This window comes from Penaeus japonicus, unplaced genomic scaffold (genome assembly GCF_977035675.1).
Source record: "Penaeus japonicus unplaced genomic scaffold, GWHDUDI00000001_assembly GWHDUDI00000001, whole genome shotgun sequence".
In the NCBI taxonomy this organism is placed as follows: domain Eukaryota; kingdom Metazoa; phylum Arthropoda; class Malacostraca; order Decapoda; family Penaeidae; genus Penaeus; species Penaeus japonicus.
The window spans coordinates 40,774,643-40,792,142 of NW_028234403.1; the positions used below are offsets into that span (position 1 = coordinate 40,774,643).

The following is a 17,500-nucleotide window of genomic DNA, read 5'->3' on the forward strand; positions in this document are numbered from 1 at the left end:
CTCATAACATTTTCGTAAAAGGAAATGTGTCATTAAGAGATCAAATGATAATCATAGATTTATTGAATTAAAAACAGACATTTTGTAACAAAAATAGGGACAACTGGGGATAAAAATAACACATCGAGATCACAAGGTCATACGCAGTCATGCACCGACTCCCTTCGAGATGGCCAACGCAGAGCTGTTTGCAGAGCGGCCGTTGCATCACACCGCCAGTCGCTCAACTGATTGCTATCGTAAAGCGCTGCAATATTTGACCACGTGTGGCCGATCCTCAAGGCCACACACTATGCTCTCGAAGGCCAGCGCCTGCAGCGAGCATCGGGTGCCCCGGCACTGACTGAGCGCATTCTGCATGAATGACCTATTTAGATGAAGGCACAACAATATGTTGCAAATAGAGTTCCAGTTTCATATAAACATTCTGTTAAATAACAGTCTTAAATAAAAGGACGACTCCTTCGACCTTTGAAATAGATCTATTATTAGGAGGATTAATTACTGCCGTCGACGCCAGTCGAGGAATTGCCCACAGGGACCTCAAAGAAGGAGTAGGGACACGCCTCGTGATACACCGTGCAATCTTGACCTCCCTTGCCTCGCGTCTCCGCCTTCGTGTAGTCCGCCAAACGGTCCTTCGCATTGGGAGCTCGGCTGGAACTGCGGATACAACATCAACATCACAACCAGAATTTCAACATGAGCTCAGAGGATAATCTGGCTCATCCTCCTTGCATTTCAGTTGCCAGACTTCCCAAAGGACACTATCTTACCTGAAGAACAGTTCAAGCATTTCGCCGATGAAGCCGTGGTTCGGGAGAGGAACCTCGAACATCTCGCAGATGGCGCGGAGAAGACAGGCTTTTCCGTCCAGACCCACGGACTCCAGATTCTCTTCGACTACCTTGTACATCACCTCCCTGGGGAGGCATTTTATTTATTGTCAAAGTAACTGATATTTTCCCTTTTTAATGGGAGTTTTCTTTGTGACATGTTTTACCAAATCATGCTATATGGAATTGACCTTTTCGTTGTACCTACCTGTCGCCACCAGCCAAGTCGCCGGGAGATGAATAATCAATTCCGTCAATCACGCCCCACGTGTTCTTCTCGGATGTCAGGCCGAGATCATCGAAAGAAACTGCAAAGTGTCGCCAACGTTATCCAAATGTATTTATTAAAAATTCGAAGTGTTGCGAAATCCACTATAAATACTGATGTTTACAAATGCATCTGTGCTTAAAGAGATAGAGATATATTTGGGAGATATATTTGATGAGAAAGTTAACAGAATAAAGATCATTTCAAGTATCTGCGTGAGGCGAAGAAATGAGGAGAACGTGCATTGAGTTTTTGGAATGGCTGTGCCTGGCCAGAGAAATAAATGAAGACCGGAAAAGAGAAGCAAGGACCTGGTAAACCAAGACATGAAGGCAATCGGAGAGGCAGAAGAGAATTTAAAAGACAGGGTAACCCTCATGGAGAAAAAAAATCCGCCACAACGATTCCTAGCAAGCAGGGAGTGCCGAAAAGCAAATTAAGATATTCGCATCGCTACGCCAATGATAGTAAAAGGAGAAGGTGCCACATACTTCTGAAAGGCATAGAAATGGTCATGGACGACCCATAGCCGATGGGAAGGTTCCTGCCCATGGGCAGACTCAGGGTGGGCGTGATAACCATCAGGCTTCCGGGGGGCATCTTTAGTTTCCGGTTCTTGGTGAGGTATAGGAAACCGTCCTGCCGGGAAGGATCCGTCCTGCGGGAAGAAAGAAAAAGGTCCGCTGGTGTGAAGACGACAGAGACATCATTTAACATTTATAAATTAATATATACAATAAATATAGACATCCATAAATGCACACAAACACGTACATACACGCACATACACACGATAACGCACATCCATATTCATACATATACTGTATGTATGTATATATGTATATATACACATATATTTATATATATATATATATATATATATATGGATATACATATCCATATATAAATAAATAAATATATATATATATATATATATATATATATATATATATATATAAATACACATGTGTATGTTTATATATGTGCATGAACGTGTAAATGTGCGTGCATGTGTGTGTGTATGTATATATATATATATATATATATATATATATATATATATATATATATATATATATATATATATATATATATATATAGGATATCCTCAAGAGCATTAAGAAAAAAAGTGGCAATGGGCTGGACATATATATCGTAGACAGGACAACAGGTGGACAAAAAAACAACAGAATGGGAAATACACAACACAATGAGACCAAGGGCAAGACCAATGACTAGATGGCGGGATGAAATAGCAAATTTCGCAGGAGTAAACTGGGACCAGAGGACACAAGACCGGAATGACTGGAAAAGATTGAGAGAGGCCTACGTCCTGCAGTGGAATGATACAGGCTGATGATGATGATATATATATATATATATATATATATATATATATATATATATATACATACATACATACATACATATATGTGTATGGGTGTGAGTGTGCGTGTGTCATAGACACTAATGACGAAGTTAACTGAGATTTTTCCACTCCCACATTTTCTCAATCGCTACAGCACCTAGACCAGTTACCACGAACGCTAACTCACGGTGTTTCGCCTTTCCAGCTCCCGCGAAATTATGTCATTCCATCGCTCGTTTCCTCCTAATTCACTTATCCATTTTCAAAGAGGAAGGAGTAGTCTGTTAAGCAACACTCCAACATTCCCTGAACAAGATATACTAAGTGCTGAATAAATTCATGTCACTGAATACTTACTCGTTAACAGTGAAGCTCTCGGTGAGGTCAGTCATCACCACGAAAACGGCAGTAATCATCACACATCTCTGGACGATCGTCATCTTGCTCTGGAAGACGAACATTCAGGTTCCTGAGATGGATCATGACACAAGAATGTATGGACGAAATATCCAGTCACGAACAATGGCAACGGAGACGAGAATCAGTACCTGAATATCGTATGAGTGGCAACTATTATGATTTCCTCTCGACGGCAATGCTGCGTGAGAATAAGAGAGAGAGAGAGGAAGTGGACAAACCAAGCAGTCACTACAAGCTTTGGCGGGAGAACTGTGGCCGCTGCTCGTGCCGCCCGTGTCTTATATAGTGGCAGTGCAGCCTTAGCCGCTGCCAGAACCTGTATTTCGCCCGCTCTTGCCCTCGCGCTTATGAACATCAGTTGATGCTAACAGATTAAATATGGCTCGCTCATATCCTTGTACCCTTTCCTGGCTCCTTCCTGCCCTGCCTGGCTTTAGCGTCCAGTTGGGCCGCTACTGTCTTCAACCTATTCACCTATTGCTCAAGAGAATGGCTCTCTTTGCTTTCTATTGACGCTGAGGACTTTCGTGGCTTGAAATAACAACAGCATTTACTACAGTCCAAGTTATGTTTGTTTTATGTCGGCTGTAGACTGACATGTTTGTTTTTAGGACGTGCAATGTTAAAGGAAACCAGAAAAACTAACACGGTGAAAATAAAGAAAATTCTGTCCTTAACTTTCTTCTGAATAAAATAAGTGTCTGTACAGAGACACGCAAGATTAATAGAGAAATAGAAGTAGAAGTCAAGTAAAGTGTATATATTGAAAGTCTATCAGTAACATCAGTTGCTTATTAACCGGTCTGGCGAGATATAAAAGTGAAAATTTCTTATAACTAATTCGCGGTTTCTCCAGCTTTTTGGTCAGCAGGATAGATTTTAGATAAGATGGAAAAGGAACGAAGTCTCATTTTTTAAGTCACTTTCTTTGTATGAATATACCAATGACTAGATGTATACGCATATATATCTGTCTCTGTCTATGCCTCCATGTCATATGTATATATATATATATATATATATATATATATATATATATATATATATATATATATATATAGAGAGAGAGAGAGAGAGAGAGAGAGATACATATATATACATATATATATTTATATATATACAAATATACATATATACATACATATGTATGTATACATATATAAATATATATATTTACATATATATGATATACAAATATATGTATATATATACATATATATACACACACGTATGCACGCAAACGCACACATATATGTATATATATATATATATATATATATATATATATATATATATATATATATATATATATATATATAGAGAGAGAGAGAGAGAGAGAGAGAGAGAGAGAGAGAGATACACGTAAGTTATCATTACTATCATAAGTAGTAGTAATAGTAGTTGTAGTATTGTAGTACATATTGATAATCGTTATCTGTCTTTAATATCATTATCTTCGATATTGTTATGGTTATGATAATTATCATCATCACTATCATTACTATAATTACTGTTATCCTAAGTATCATCACCACTACCATTATTTCTATCATTGCTGTCATTAGACTGAAATATCCCTTATCCTTCACAGGAAGTTGCAGCCCAGGGGCCGGATTCACTAACGCACTTACCATGATAAATACGCTGGTAACTACAATTATGATGGCAAAAAGACCGCATCGGTATTCATGAACAACTTACCATGATAGAATACAATGCTAAATTTTAACAGTGGTTGGAGCACTGGCAACTACAGCGATGATTCTCTCATCTCGCTTTATCTCAGCAAAAAATCAACATTTAAGGCGACACTTTAGTTTGCATGTACACTTATTATGATCAGAGTGATGGCAACTGTTCATTTTCATATAAATATGACAAAAATCAATAAAATTCACAGGAAATAAGCGAGAATAATGTTCATGCAGCTTCGTCATAGGCCTACAATAACTGAAAATAATACATGGAATTAATAATTTGACAAATTCAAACATTTTGTTTTAATAACATTCAGCTGAAAAACAGTAAACATATAAATATATAGATTATTTTTGTGTTTGCATTAATTTAGATACAATTATTCATAATCTTAGGGTTTGATTGGCATTTCTTTTTGGAAAACGTTGATACAAATAACACCACCATTGCGTGGAGCCATTGTTTCTTTTCTTTCGACTGCAATCTAAAAAAAAAAAAAGTATGTTTTTGAAAACCATTACGTTATATATGATCCATAAGATCATGCAATAGAATATGCTTTCTAGGAAATTAATTTATATAGAAATAATTTAACACAGAAGAAATCTTTATCATTTCTTGAAACAAAAGTCTCGCTGTTGGATCAGGTTTTGTTTACATGTTACGGGATTGGTCAAAGGTGCCTAAAAAATTATGTAAGGCGCTCGCTGATTGGCGGAATCGATTTACCAGAGTTACCATCAAATTACGGTGATAAAGTCTCTTTACCCTTACCAGGCGACTTATCATCGCTTGATGAATCCCACTTTGCCATGACTGGTAAACGCTCTGGTAGTTGACAGCTGGTAAATGCCTAACCATCGTATGTTAGTGAATCCAGCCCCAGGAATCTAGCACTGACTAGTCCTTCGTCTTCGCCTTCCTCTCCACTCCGTCTGCATTTCCCAGAGATCTCTCGGCCGCCGATTTCCTTCCAGACGCAGCTTGGCCTTCAACTCGTGCGGGTGTCAGTCTCCCAGTGCAGTCGTGGATTTCGTAGATTATTGATATCTTCATCATTATTATTATCGTTATCGTTATTATCATTATCATTTATTTTATCATTTCCATTATCTTTTATTATTCTTGTCATCATTTTCATCACTATGATCAGTACTATTGTTATTGTTATAATCATCATCGTATTACTATCATCATTACTACAATTATCATTAATTTAATCATTATTGTTGTTGGTATCATTGTCAATATCATTATCGTTTTTTATGCGACTTTTACCTTTTCCTTCCATGGGCAACATGCTGGCAAGGATTTCAGATTATGCTTCATAGTGGATTGGCCTCAAACTATTACAAATCGATCGAGTTTTTGCGACATTTTTGAGTTGCTTTGTCATATCTTTTTTACGAGATGAGTTTGAAATATTCTGCAAACTTCCCGGAAACCAGATCAATCGGGAAATCAGACAAGGAAGGAAATTTCAGCGTTGATTATATCGTAGCGAATTCGTAGGTCGGTCGTTGTGTCATTACGTACGTCCTCCTATCTGATTTTAGGTGTGATTTGTGGCGAAACTGTGTTGGGGGAGGGGGGGGGCACGCGTCACCCATATTAGGGTTGTACCCTCTCGTACCCCCCTCTCCCCAGATTCTAAAAGATTAGATAAACTGGCAGCCCTCAACTACCAAGCTAGAAGGGCTTACCGAGTTCGCTCCCCCCCCCCCCTATAATATATGTAAAATAATATATGTATCATATACACAGAACACTGGAATTGAATAAATATTAAAGTGTAATTTTTATTATCATTGTAATTAACATGGACACTTAATACATACACATTGAACGTATGATCCCTTAGCGGTGCAGTCAGTTAAATTTCCCGCGTCTGACATCGAGCAAGGATGCCAGCAACTTGCAGAATGCACAGTCCGTACATGTACTAAATGACCTTTGAACGAAGGACCTTTCTCACTCCACGCTCTCTTTGCTTGACCATTATGCTGTGAACTACTCAGACGCTTAGAAGAACCTCTAGATCCGGGAAAGCAGATGCATTAGGTTGAACGACCTGAAATATCTGACAAGTATCGGAATGATAGTGGCACACATGCACACACACACACACACACACACATATTTACGTACATATACAAACACACACACATATACTCACGCACGCACACTTACAATATATCTCTCTCTATATATATGTACGTTTAACTATCTATCTATCTATATATTTACATATTTTCACACACACACAAACAAACGCACACACACACACACATATATATATACATATGTATATACACACACATATATATACATATATACATATATAACTAATCCTTCCTCTGAACACTTTTGCGCTACTTTTATCATTCATATCTGGCAACCTGCCACACTCAACCCCAACCTTCCCCCGAAAGTTCAGTTCACCTTAAATATAACACTCAATTTCCATCTCTCTCTTTCCTCACTCGTGAAACCCCATAGATTTTTCAGCAATAAGAGTGATCGAGACCCAGTCGTTTCCAGCAGGAGGCCGACCCGCCCATGGCAATAGAAAGTAGAGAGTGAGCGAGAGTGCAACAGATACCCTGCCCGTCCGGTCTGCCTCGCCAGCCATGCCAGTGTTACTTTCTCCAAGGTCACGGTAGCGGTCTTTCCTTCCGCGGCGAGATGGAACGAGATGTTGGTCAGCTGAGAACGCTGACCTTTCTTGGTTTTAGGAGGTGCGTGGCTACGGTTTCTGTACAGCACGGGACCAGTGTTGCAGTGTTGAAGGGAGTGTCTTTGTCGTTTTAACATTGCAAGTTATCTTTCCCTCGTCCTTTCGATGGGAGGTCAGTCCTTTTGCTCATAACATTTTCGTAAAAGGAAATGTGTCATTAAGAGATCAAATGATAATCATAGATTTATTGAATTAAAAACAGACATTTTGTAACAAAAATAGGGACAACTGGGGATAAAAATAACACATCGAGATCACAAGGTCATACGCAGTCATGCACCGACTCCCTTCGAGATGGCCAACGCAGAGCTGTTTGCAGAGCGGCCGTTGCATCACACCGCCAGTCGCTCAACTGATTGCTATCGTAAAGCGCTGCAATATTTGACCACGTGTGGCCGATCCTCAAGGCCACACACTATGCTCTCGAAGGCCAGCGCCTGCAGCGAGCATCGGGTGCCCCGGCACTGACTGAGCGCATTCTGCATGAATGACCTATTTAGATGAAGGCACAACAATATGTTGTAAATAGAGTTCCAGTTTCATATAAACATTCTGTTAAATAACAGTCTTAAATAAAAGGACGACTCCTTCGACCTTTGACATAGATCTATCATTAGGAGGATTAATTACTGCCATCGACGCCAGTCGAGGAATTGCCCGCAGGGACCTCAAAGAAGGAGTAGGGACACGCCTCGTGATACACCGTGCAGTCTTGACCTCCCTTGCCTCGCGTCTCCGCCTTCGTGTAGTCCGCCAAACGGTCCTTCGCATTGGGAGCTCGGCTGGAACTGCGGATACAACATCAACATCACAACCAGAATTTCAACATGAGCTCAGAGGATAATCAGACTCACCATCCTTGCATTTCAGTTGCCAGACTTCCCAAAGGACACTATCTTACCTGAAGAACAGTTCAAGCATTTCGCCGATGAAGCCGTGGTTCGGGAGAGGAACCTCGAACATCTCGCAGATGGCGCGGAGAAGACAGGCTTTTCCGTCCAGACCCACGGACTCCAGATTCTCTTCGACTACCTTGTACATCACCTCCCTGGGGAGGCATTTTATTTATTGTCAAAGTAACTGATATTTTCCCTTTTTAATGGGAGTTTTCTTTGTGACATGTTTTACCAAATCATGCTATATGGAATTGACCTTTTCCTGGTACCTACCTGTCGCCACCAGCCAGGTCACCGGGAGATGAATAATCAATTCCGTCAATCACGCCCCACGTGTTCTTCTCGGATGTCAGGCCGAGATCATCGAAAGAAACTGCAAAGTGTCGCCAACGTTATCCAAATGTATTTAGTTAATATACTGTATTCATATTACTCCGGAATCCACTATAAATACTGATGTTTACAAATGCCACTGTGCTTAGAGAGATGGAGATATATTTGGGAGATATATTTGATGAGAAAGTTATCAGAATAAAGATCAGTTCAAGTATCTGCGTGAGGCAAAGAAATGAGGAGAACGTGCATTGAGTTCTTGGAATGGTTGTGCTTGGCCAGAGAAATAAATGAATACCGGAAAAGAGAAGCAAGGACCTGGTAAACCAAGACATGAAGGCAATCGGAGAGGCAGAAGAGGATTTAAAAGACAGGGTAACCCTCATGGAGAAAAAAAAAATTCGCTACAGCGATTCCTAGCAAGCAGGGAGCGCCGAAAAGCAAATTAAGATATTCGCATCGCTACGCCAATGATAGTAAAAGGAGAAGGTGCCACATACTTCTGAAAGGCATAGAAATGGTCATGGACGACCCATAGCCGATGGGAAGGTTCCTGCCCATGGGCAGACTCAGGGTGGGCGTGATAACCATCAGGCTTCCGGGGGGCATCTTTAGTTTCCGGTTCTTGGTGAGGTATAGGAAACCGTCCTGCCGGGAAGGATCCGTCCTGCGGGAAGAAAGAAAAAGGTCCGCTGGTGTGAAGACGACAGAGACATCATTTAGAATTTATAAATTAATATATACAATAAATATAGACATCCATAAATGCACACAAACACGTACATACACGCACATACACACGATAACGCACATCCATATTCATACATATATGTATGTATATATGTATATATACACATATATTTATATATATATTTATATATATGGATATACATATCCATATATATATATATATATATATATATATATATATATACACACATGTGTGCGTTTATATATGTGCATGAGCGTGTAAATGTGCGTGCATGTGTGTGTATATATATATAGAATATGCTCAAGAGCATTAAGAAAAAAAAGTGTGAATGGGCTGGACATATATATCGTAGACAGGACAACAGGTGGACAAAGAAAACAACAGAATGGGAAATACACGACACAATGAGACCAAGGGCAAGACCAATGACTAGATGGCGGGATGAAATAGCGAATTTCGCAGGAGTAAACTGGAACCAGAGGACACAGGACCGAAATGACTGGAAATGATTGAGAGAGGCCTACGTCTTGCAATGGAATGATACAGGCTGATGATGATGATGATGATATATATATATATATACATACATACATATATGTGTATGGGTGTGAGTGTGTGTGTGTGTCATAGAGACTAATGACGAAGTTAACTGAGATTTTTCCATTCCCACATTTTCTCAGTCTCTTACAATCACGGTGTTACAGCATCTAGACCAGTTACCACGAACGTTAACTCACGGTGTTTCGTTCGTTTCCTCCTAATTCACTTATCCATTCTCATAGAGGAAGGAGTAGTCTGTTAAGCAACACTCCAACATTCCCTGAACAAGATATACTAAGTGCTGAATAAATTCATGTCACTGACTACTTACTCGTTAACAGTGAAGCTCTCGGTGAGGTCAGTCATCACCACGAAAACGGCAGTAATCATCACACATCTCTGGACGATCGTCATCTTGCTCTGGAAGACGAACATTCAGGTTCGTAAGATGGATCATGACACAAGAATGTATGGACGAAATATCCAGTCACGAACAATGGCAACGGAGACGAGAATCAGTACCTGAATTCGTATGAGTGGCAACTGTTATGATTTCCTCTCGACGGCAATGCTGCGTGAGAATAAGAGAGAGAGAGAGAGAGGAAGTGGACAAACCAAGCAGTCACTACAAGCTTTGGCGGGAGAACTGTGGCCGCTGCTCGTGCCGCCCGTGTCTTATATAGTGGCAGTGCAGCCTTAGCCGCTGCCAGAACCTGTATTTCGCCCGCTCTTGCCCTCGCGCTTATGAACATCAGTTGATGCTAACAGATTAAATATGGCTCGCTCATATCCTTGTACCCTTTCCTGGCTCCTTCCTGCCCTGCCTGGCTTTAGCGTCCAGTTGGGCCGCTACTGTCTTCAACCTATTCACCTATTGCTCAAGAGAATGGCTCTCTTTGCTTTCTGTTGACGCTGAGGACTTTCATGGCGTGAAATAACAACAGCATTTACTACAGTCCTGATATGTTTGTTGTTTAGGACGTGCAATGTTAAAGGAAACCAGAAAAACTAACACGGTGAAAATAAAGAAAATTCTGTCCTTAACTTTCTTCTGAAAGATTGATAAAGAAATAAAAGTAGAAGTCAAGTAAAGTGTATATTTTGGAAGTCTATCAGTAGCATCAGTTGCTTATTAACCGGTCTGGCTAGATATAGAAGTTAAAATTTATTTTAATTGATTCGCGGTTTCTCCAGCATTTTTGGTCAATAGAATAGATTTTAGATAAGATGGAAAGGGAACGAAGTGTTTCACATTACTCTTACTTCTGAGTGTGTGTAGATGTATTTTTTTACGTCACTTTCTTTGTATGAAAATACCAGTGAATTTAGATGTATATGCATTTACTTCTTTCTTTCTTTCTCTCTCTCTCTTTCTCACTTCATCTATCTATCTATCTCTATCTCTCTATCTGTCTATCTGTGTCTGTGTGTGTATGCATGGAGGGTGTGTGTACGTGTGCATATACTTCTGCATTGTTTTTAATATTTGTATATGCAAGAATGTTACTGTGATGTGAATTTTCAGCCTCGTAAGAGAGTGAACAAACTGGCGGACGAGGCAAGAGAAACTGCCTCCCAGCGTTCTTGATGTCATGTATTTATGCCAGAGTTACATTATTTCATATTCGATTATTTCTAGGACATTTCTTTTGCTAGATCATCCATTCTTTTGTTAATGGTTCACATACGTTTGTTCCAACCTTTTATCTACTTTATTTCGATTCTTAACTTATATGTATAGGTATATATATATGTTATATATATATGTATATATATATATATATATATATATTTTTTTTTTTTTTTGTATTTAAAATCCACTGTTTCCGTGGACCATGTGTCTCGAGTTCAGTAGATCGTGTAAAATTTGTTGACATACACACCGAAAAATAATGATGCAACATGCACTATAATCTGCCATATCTGAAATTCAGACACATCATTCAATTCCTTCAACTTTTTTCATTCGAAAAAAGTAATTACAAAAATAATGGTCATGCATAATAAAATCCATTTCATTTCAGTAGAATTTTCATTTCTTAAGATCAAAATCCATGTCTTTTTTCAATACCACATCAACTGCAATTTGCTACGTGCGCGTCTGCAACAATGTCAACAGGGAGATTGAGTTCTCCAGTTTAATTGCTTTTGAATATTCGACTATCAGTGACCTATGCCCAAATATGTGGGTGGACCCGCGTTAAAACCTGTATGTCTCCGCCCTTTCATCTCTACCCACTTATATTTAGCGTGTTTTTACATCCGTTATTTTGACATATCATTTTTTAGAAGTTTTATACACACACACATTTTTACCTTCGTTTTTCTTCGTAATGTTTTGTGTGTGTGTGTGGGTTGTGTGTGTGTGTGGGGGGGGGGGGGTATGCGTGTGTGTGTGTGTTTGAGTGTCAGAAAGAGCGATAGAGAGAAAGAGAGTGAGTGAGTATGGGCGTGATGGCTGAGGTTCGAGTGAAATGTGTCTTCACTGGCTGTTAAGAATCTTTCATTTTCAATTTCCTCTGCCTGGTCTTACTTCGAGGTCCATGTCGAAACACCCTTTGTAAAAGATTGAAATAAAAGAAAGGAAGAAAGTATAAATAATGATTATGATGATAATAATAGAAAGAATGTGATGACGATGATATGATAATGGTTATAGTGAACATATCGATAATGATGATGATGGTTAAAATGATAATGATGGTAATGGTGATAATAATCATGATAGAAATAATCATAATGATGAATGATGAGAATGATAATGATTATAATAATAATATCAATAAAACTTCACCTTAGTAAACACTCAGGCAATTCTTATCAGCATAAAATCTCCAATGAATATGAAAGTATCATACCAACTGTGTCGACGATGACAAAAACTATCATGCACGCGAACACGTCCCTCCCTTTGTCCTATTTGCCTTCGCTTACTGCATGCGCGACCTGTTGCGAGATGTGAAGGAATCGTTGCCTTCGTCCAAGCTCAGGAAACCAACGACTGAAATTTAAATGCACACGAAAGACGCATATTAAATGGGTTAATTCTCTTGTTGATACTGATGTTCAAGTGACATGCTCTGAAGGGTAAGGCATATACGACTGATTTATGATAGTAAAAGGTTTTAAATATATAATGTCAGATTCCCTATCTTGTTCCACGCCAAAGCCGTACCAGACAGACAGTCTGAACAGTCCAATGGGAATCTTAGTCTTCAATCCAATACGATTTATCACATGTTTACAAACCTTCCTCAGACGTAGAGCTGAATGTCTTCCCAGGCAGCTGCTGTTCAGGTTGCACATTCAAAATCCCCGACATAGATCTATCTTTCTGCATTGTGAACAGAGAGAGACTGGGAGCCTTCAGAATGGAAGTTGTTGCACAACACTTGCGAGAATGCAACACTGAAGGTAGATATCAAGGAAGGAAAGGCTTTCCGGTTATTTTCGGCGAATGAATATCTTCCGACTAATTTCTGAGTCGACCTTGGGAGTGAAATGTTAAAATTGTTGGGTGTTTCAAAGAATCATTAATTTGAAGGAAGATTACCACAGGAAACAAGTATTGCTTGTTGCTTCACATGCTGTGCTGCGAAAGGTGTGGCGTCGGGACAAACGTCATATATTACGCCAATCACATGCTAAAGAGAACGATGCCGAAAATGACTGAATTGCACATCAATAAAACATTTTAGATGCAAATGCACTGTGTTAATATCTAAAACGACCAATCTATACGTAATGCCACCTCATGGCCGTCATGATATGGATAACTTACTTACAATGAAGAATGCTGATAATGTTGATATTACCATTTCTGCTTATTGCAACGAAACCTTAATTAAAAAATCGTGTTCAACATTGCAGCGAAGGACAGTCCTGATTCCGTCACTAAATATTGGTAATCTAGGTCATAATAAACAACAGTAAGATGTTGGCATTTGCTCAGCGAGTGACTTGACCTTTTTGTCCCATGGTTGTTGTAAACCTTCAGTTTCGCTTGGGACTTGTTCACCCTCGGAGCGGTTCCCTGGCCGAATTCATTCATAATTCAGTAATGTCGGCAAACTCTGAGTTGTTTTTCACGCTTCAAAGGAGCCGTTCTTGTGCAATATTTCACCTATGCTGTTGTTGGTCTATACACAGTGTTTCAGGTGGCATGAAGGGTCCTTTTCCATGTGTGGCGCTTTGCTTTTCACATTGTTTTACATTGCAAGATTTCCTTGCTTCCCCTGTGAACATGGGGTGTTCTTCTCCGTGAATTGAGTGTACACATACACATGTATACATATATGAATACATTCATATATATATATATATATATATATATATATATATATATATATATATATGCATATATATATATATACATATATATATATATATATATATATATATATATATATAATATATATACATACACACACATACATACACACACACACACACGCACACATATGCATTTATGTGTAAATGCGTGCGTTTTGTGTGCATGTGTGTTTGTGTGTGTGTCTGTAGATATAAACCCCTGCAATCCGTTGCTTTAGATAAATACGCAAATGAATGAAAAGGAAAAGCTTCGTAAATATAATCAGCACAAATATCTCCACAAAGAGACACAAACACACTGTTGTTTCCATCTTCTGCAACCTTGCCTTTTATCAACTAGGCGTCTAAAGGCACGTTATTTTACGTAAGAAGTGGCCATCCGTGACTGGACTTTCGAATGTGATATAAATTATCAATAACTCACCTTGGCGATTAGTGACTAGATTATCCCATTAATCTCATGCCTGGCCCTTTTCCATAAATCTATGCCTGATAGGTATGTATCATTTCCTCGCTCATTAGTGTTAATGGTATCACTGATTACGTCCTTCCCTTCTATCCCATTTATCCTGTTTTTCTTGTTTTTCCTTCTTTCTTTCCCTGTTTTTCTTATTTTCCCTTCTTTCTTTCCCTGTTTTTTCTTATTTTCCCTTCTTTCTTTCCCTGTTTTTTTCTTTCTTTCTTTCTTTTACCTGGAGGGATAAATGTCATAGTTATTCATACAGCTGCTAGTAATAACTCACTTATCAAAGCCTCTGAATTCGTCACATGCACGCAAAAAGCCTTGACCGGCATTGATAACATTGACACACTGGTTACACTTCAAGAGAATTTTAATGCTTTATACTTCACTCTTTTAACAAGCAACGGTGCATTCTAAACTTTCCCGTCCTTAGATTTTAGATATGTGGATGAATGATGTGATCTTTTGACGAAGAATAGGTTATAGTTATTTGCGTAACCGTTTTATTTTTTGTTAAATCTTGAGACATACTTTTGCAGGTGTGTTTACTTATCTGAATTTTGCTTTTATTTATTGACCATGTTTTGGCATTACTTGGCGTGGCATGTGGTTCATGAAAGAATTTCTAGTACTTGTATGATGTCGATATATCTGAATACGAAAAGATGAAAGTCGTTTATACACATATACAATCATATACCCACAAATGCATGTGTTTCAGTACACAAATACATATACATACTTACAAATATATACATAAATATATAAGTAAATAAATAAATAAAATAATATATATATATATGTATATATATATATATATATATATATATATATATATATATATATATATGTATGTATATACTGTATCTATGTATATAAGCATGTTGCATGCTTTCATGCATGGAATCACCCACAGCCATAGGTGCGTGAAATCCTCTTGGCAAAGCCCTCTGGTGTTTCCCTACACGTGTCGTCAAGGGGTTAAGGCGACCGCGGCTGACTGCGTAATCTCCGGCGTTGTCATGTGTTGCACGGGCAATGTAGCTCAGAGACGTGAGGGCAATCGTTGACTGCTCGCACGCACGGCCCTGATATTGCTTTGGAGAGTCTGGATTCTGCTTGCATATGCTCCCTTCACTGAGACGGTAAACAGAATGTAACAGGCTATACAAAGATTACCTTTCCACGAAAACGGAACATCATGAGTGGAAAATAAGAGGTACGGTCAGTATCACAGAGTCATTCCAGATACAGACAATGAAATCCATGAAAAAATACATCGCGTTTTTCAGTGGCTCGCAGAAGGGAAAGTGGGAGGTCGTGTTGCAAAGATGTATTATTTTTTATTGCTAGATTCACCCCTGATACTAACCCGTCTAGCTGTGTTTTATGCGCCTTCCATCCAACCGTTAAGTGAAAACCTGTCCTGTACCATTAGACTCCGCTGTTCAATGTGTGTGTGTGTGGGGGGGGGGGGAGGTCAACAGCGAGTGACTGTGACCTACGGAAGCTTATCGAAATGCAGGTGAACCGTTTTCTTCCAAGAATACATGCTAATATAAGGGTAGACCTTGCATTGTGATGTTTTTTTTTTATAAATGTTTTTACGGACGCTGTATTCTATCTACCAACCTTCTACCTTTTATAGATATACCTATTGATTTGTCTTGGATGATGTGATTAGGGGTATATGAAATTTCTTCGGAGTCAGCGTTGGTAGGACGATTAAGTTACATTGAACTATCCCGTATTTGGTTTCTGGAGCACGCATGCACGCGCGCACGTACGCATACACACACAAGCATGATATTCCTGTCCCACTTCAACCTTCCCAGGTCTCTTATGTCTGTGATGACGTCAGGACTGGTGAAAGGAATAGTTGATATTATTTATTGTTCAATGAACAGATTCGTTTTTTTCCTGATATCGATTAGCACGTTTCCTTTTGTTGTCCTTCCTATTGAGATCAGTTCTTCCACATGCCCCGTGCGTCAGCCAGTGCTCATTCAGGGCATTGACCCCGCTGTCTGTCTGTGCTCAGAATATCACCACATCTTGCACAATATTTGGTGTTATTCTTGAATCGGAGCAACAGGTGGTCGACTCGCCTCGCGCCCTCAGCCCCGACTGCTCTTTCCTTCGGCACACGGGCAGCCTGGCCTCAGCGCAGCCTGCTTTCTATGAACAACAATTTCTATGTCCAGGGCGAAAGCGAAACAAAGTTGGTTCATTCGATTTTTAAGTTGTTGCTGAAGGGTTCCTGGCTGTTTGATGTGACTTCGTTAAAAGTGTCCATGTTTCATTCTCATGTGTGTGTGTGTGTGTGTGTGTGTGCACATATATAATTAAACATAGATTAAAACCCTTTAAGTTTGGTCTCTGTTACATTCCGACATTCAAATACTCCGTCCCTTAATCTATCTACTGTACATGATGCAGATTCAAACGCGCTGTGATCTCCTTCACCGATTCACAGTCAGCGGTGCATCGGGTGCGAGGCATTTACAGCTAGAACCATTCCCTTTTCTTAACGGTCTTATTGCGTCTCGAATACATTTCTTTCGCTTGTTTCTCTTGTCACTTTGAAGTTTCTGAATGTCTTCTTCCTGTTGGTCGGACCGAAACACCTTTAAAGAGCACACTCAACGGTTCCACGAAGGTTTGAAATGTGGATGTTTCTCCTCCAGAAAAGATCCATCATGTTGTCTCTCTAGCCAAGGCTGCGTCTGGGTCGCTGGGAGGTTTACTACTTTCTCGTAAACCTTGTCCTGCACTTGTAAATAAAGTTTATGATCAGTAAAGCAGTCAGCAGTTGGGATGAACTGGGCTGTGTTTATGAGCTGCTTTCTATATCAAAAAGCTTTTAAAACAGAGGGGTGGCTTAAAGATTTCTAAA

General features: G+C 39.3%; 2 protein-coding genes across 5 annotated transcripts; both read right to left on the reverse strand.

The window, feature by feature from the left end:
- Window positions 1–45: 45 nt before the first annotated feature.
- LOC147472540 (uncharacterized) lies at window positions 46–10,451 on the reverse strand. 3 transcript variants are annotated; one of them, XM_086540292.1, is made up of 6 exons: window positions 10,332–10,451; window positions 2,831–2,942; window positions 1,596–1,762; window positions 1,045–1,144; window positions 777–923; window positions 46–663 (listed from the first exon to the last, which is right to left on the reverse strand). In XM_086540292.1, the coding sequence occupies exons 2-6, from the start codon at window positions 2,932–2,934 to the stop codon at window positions 498–500; spliced, it is 684 nt and encodes a 227-aa protein (XP_086396418.1). In that variant the 5' UTR covers window positions 2,935–2,942; window positions 10,332–10,451; the 3' UTR covers window positions 46–497. The 3 variants fall into 3 exon arrangements, with proteins under 3 accessions (XP_086396418.1, XP_042888088.2, XP_086396417.1); XM_043032154.2 differs by lacking the exon at window positions 10,332–10,451 and adding an exon at window positions 3,022–3,173 and having other exon boundaries at window positions 2,831–2,919; XM_086540291.1 differs by lacking the exon at window positions 10,332–10,451 and adding an exon at window positions 3,022–3,147.
- Window positions 7,499–10,469, reverse strand: LOC122263628 (uncharacterized). Of its 2 annotated transcripts, none has more exons than XM_086540294.1 (6): window positions 10,332–10,469; window positions 10,141–10,229; window positions 9,058–9,224; window positions 8,498–8,597; window positions 8,230–8,376; window positions 7,499–8,116 (listed from the first exon to the last, which is right to left on the reverse strand). In XM_086540294.1, exons 2-6 carry the CDS (start codon window positions 10,221–10,223, stop codon window positions 7,951–7,953), a joined length of 663 nt encoding a protein of 220 aa, XP_086396420.1. In that variant the 5' UTR covers window positions 10,224–10,229; window positions 10,332–10,469; the 3' UTR covers window positions 7,499–7,950. The 2 variants fall into 2 exon arrangements, with proteins under 2 accessions (XP_086396420.1, XP_086396419.1); XM_086540293.1 differs by having other exon boundaries at window positions 10,141–10,251; window positions 10,331–10,451.
- Window positions 10,470–17,500: the final 7,031 nt, after the last annotated feature.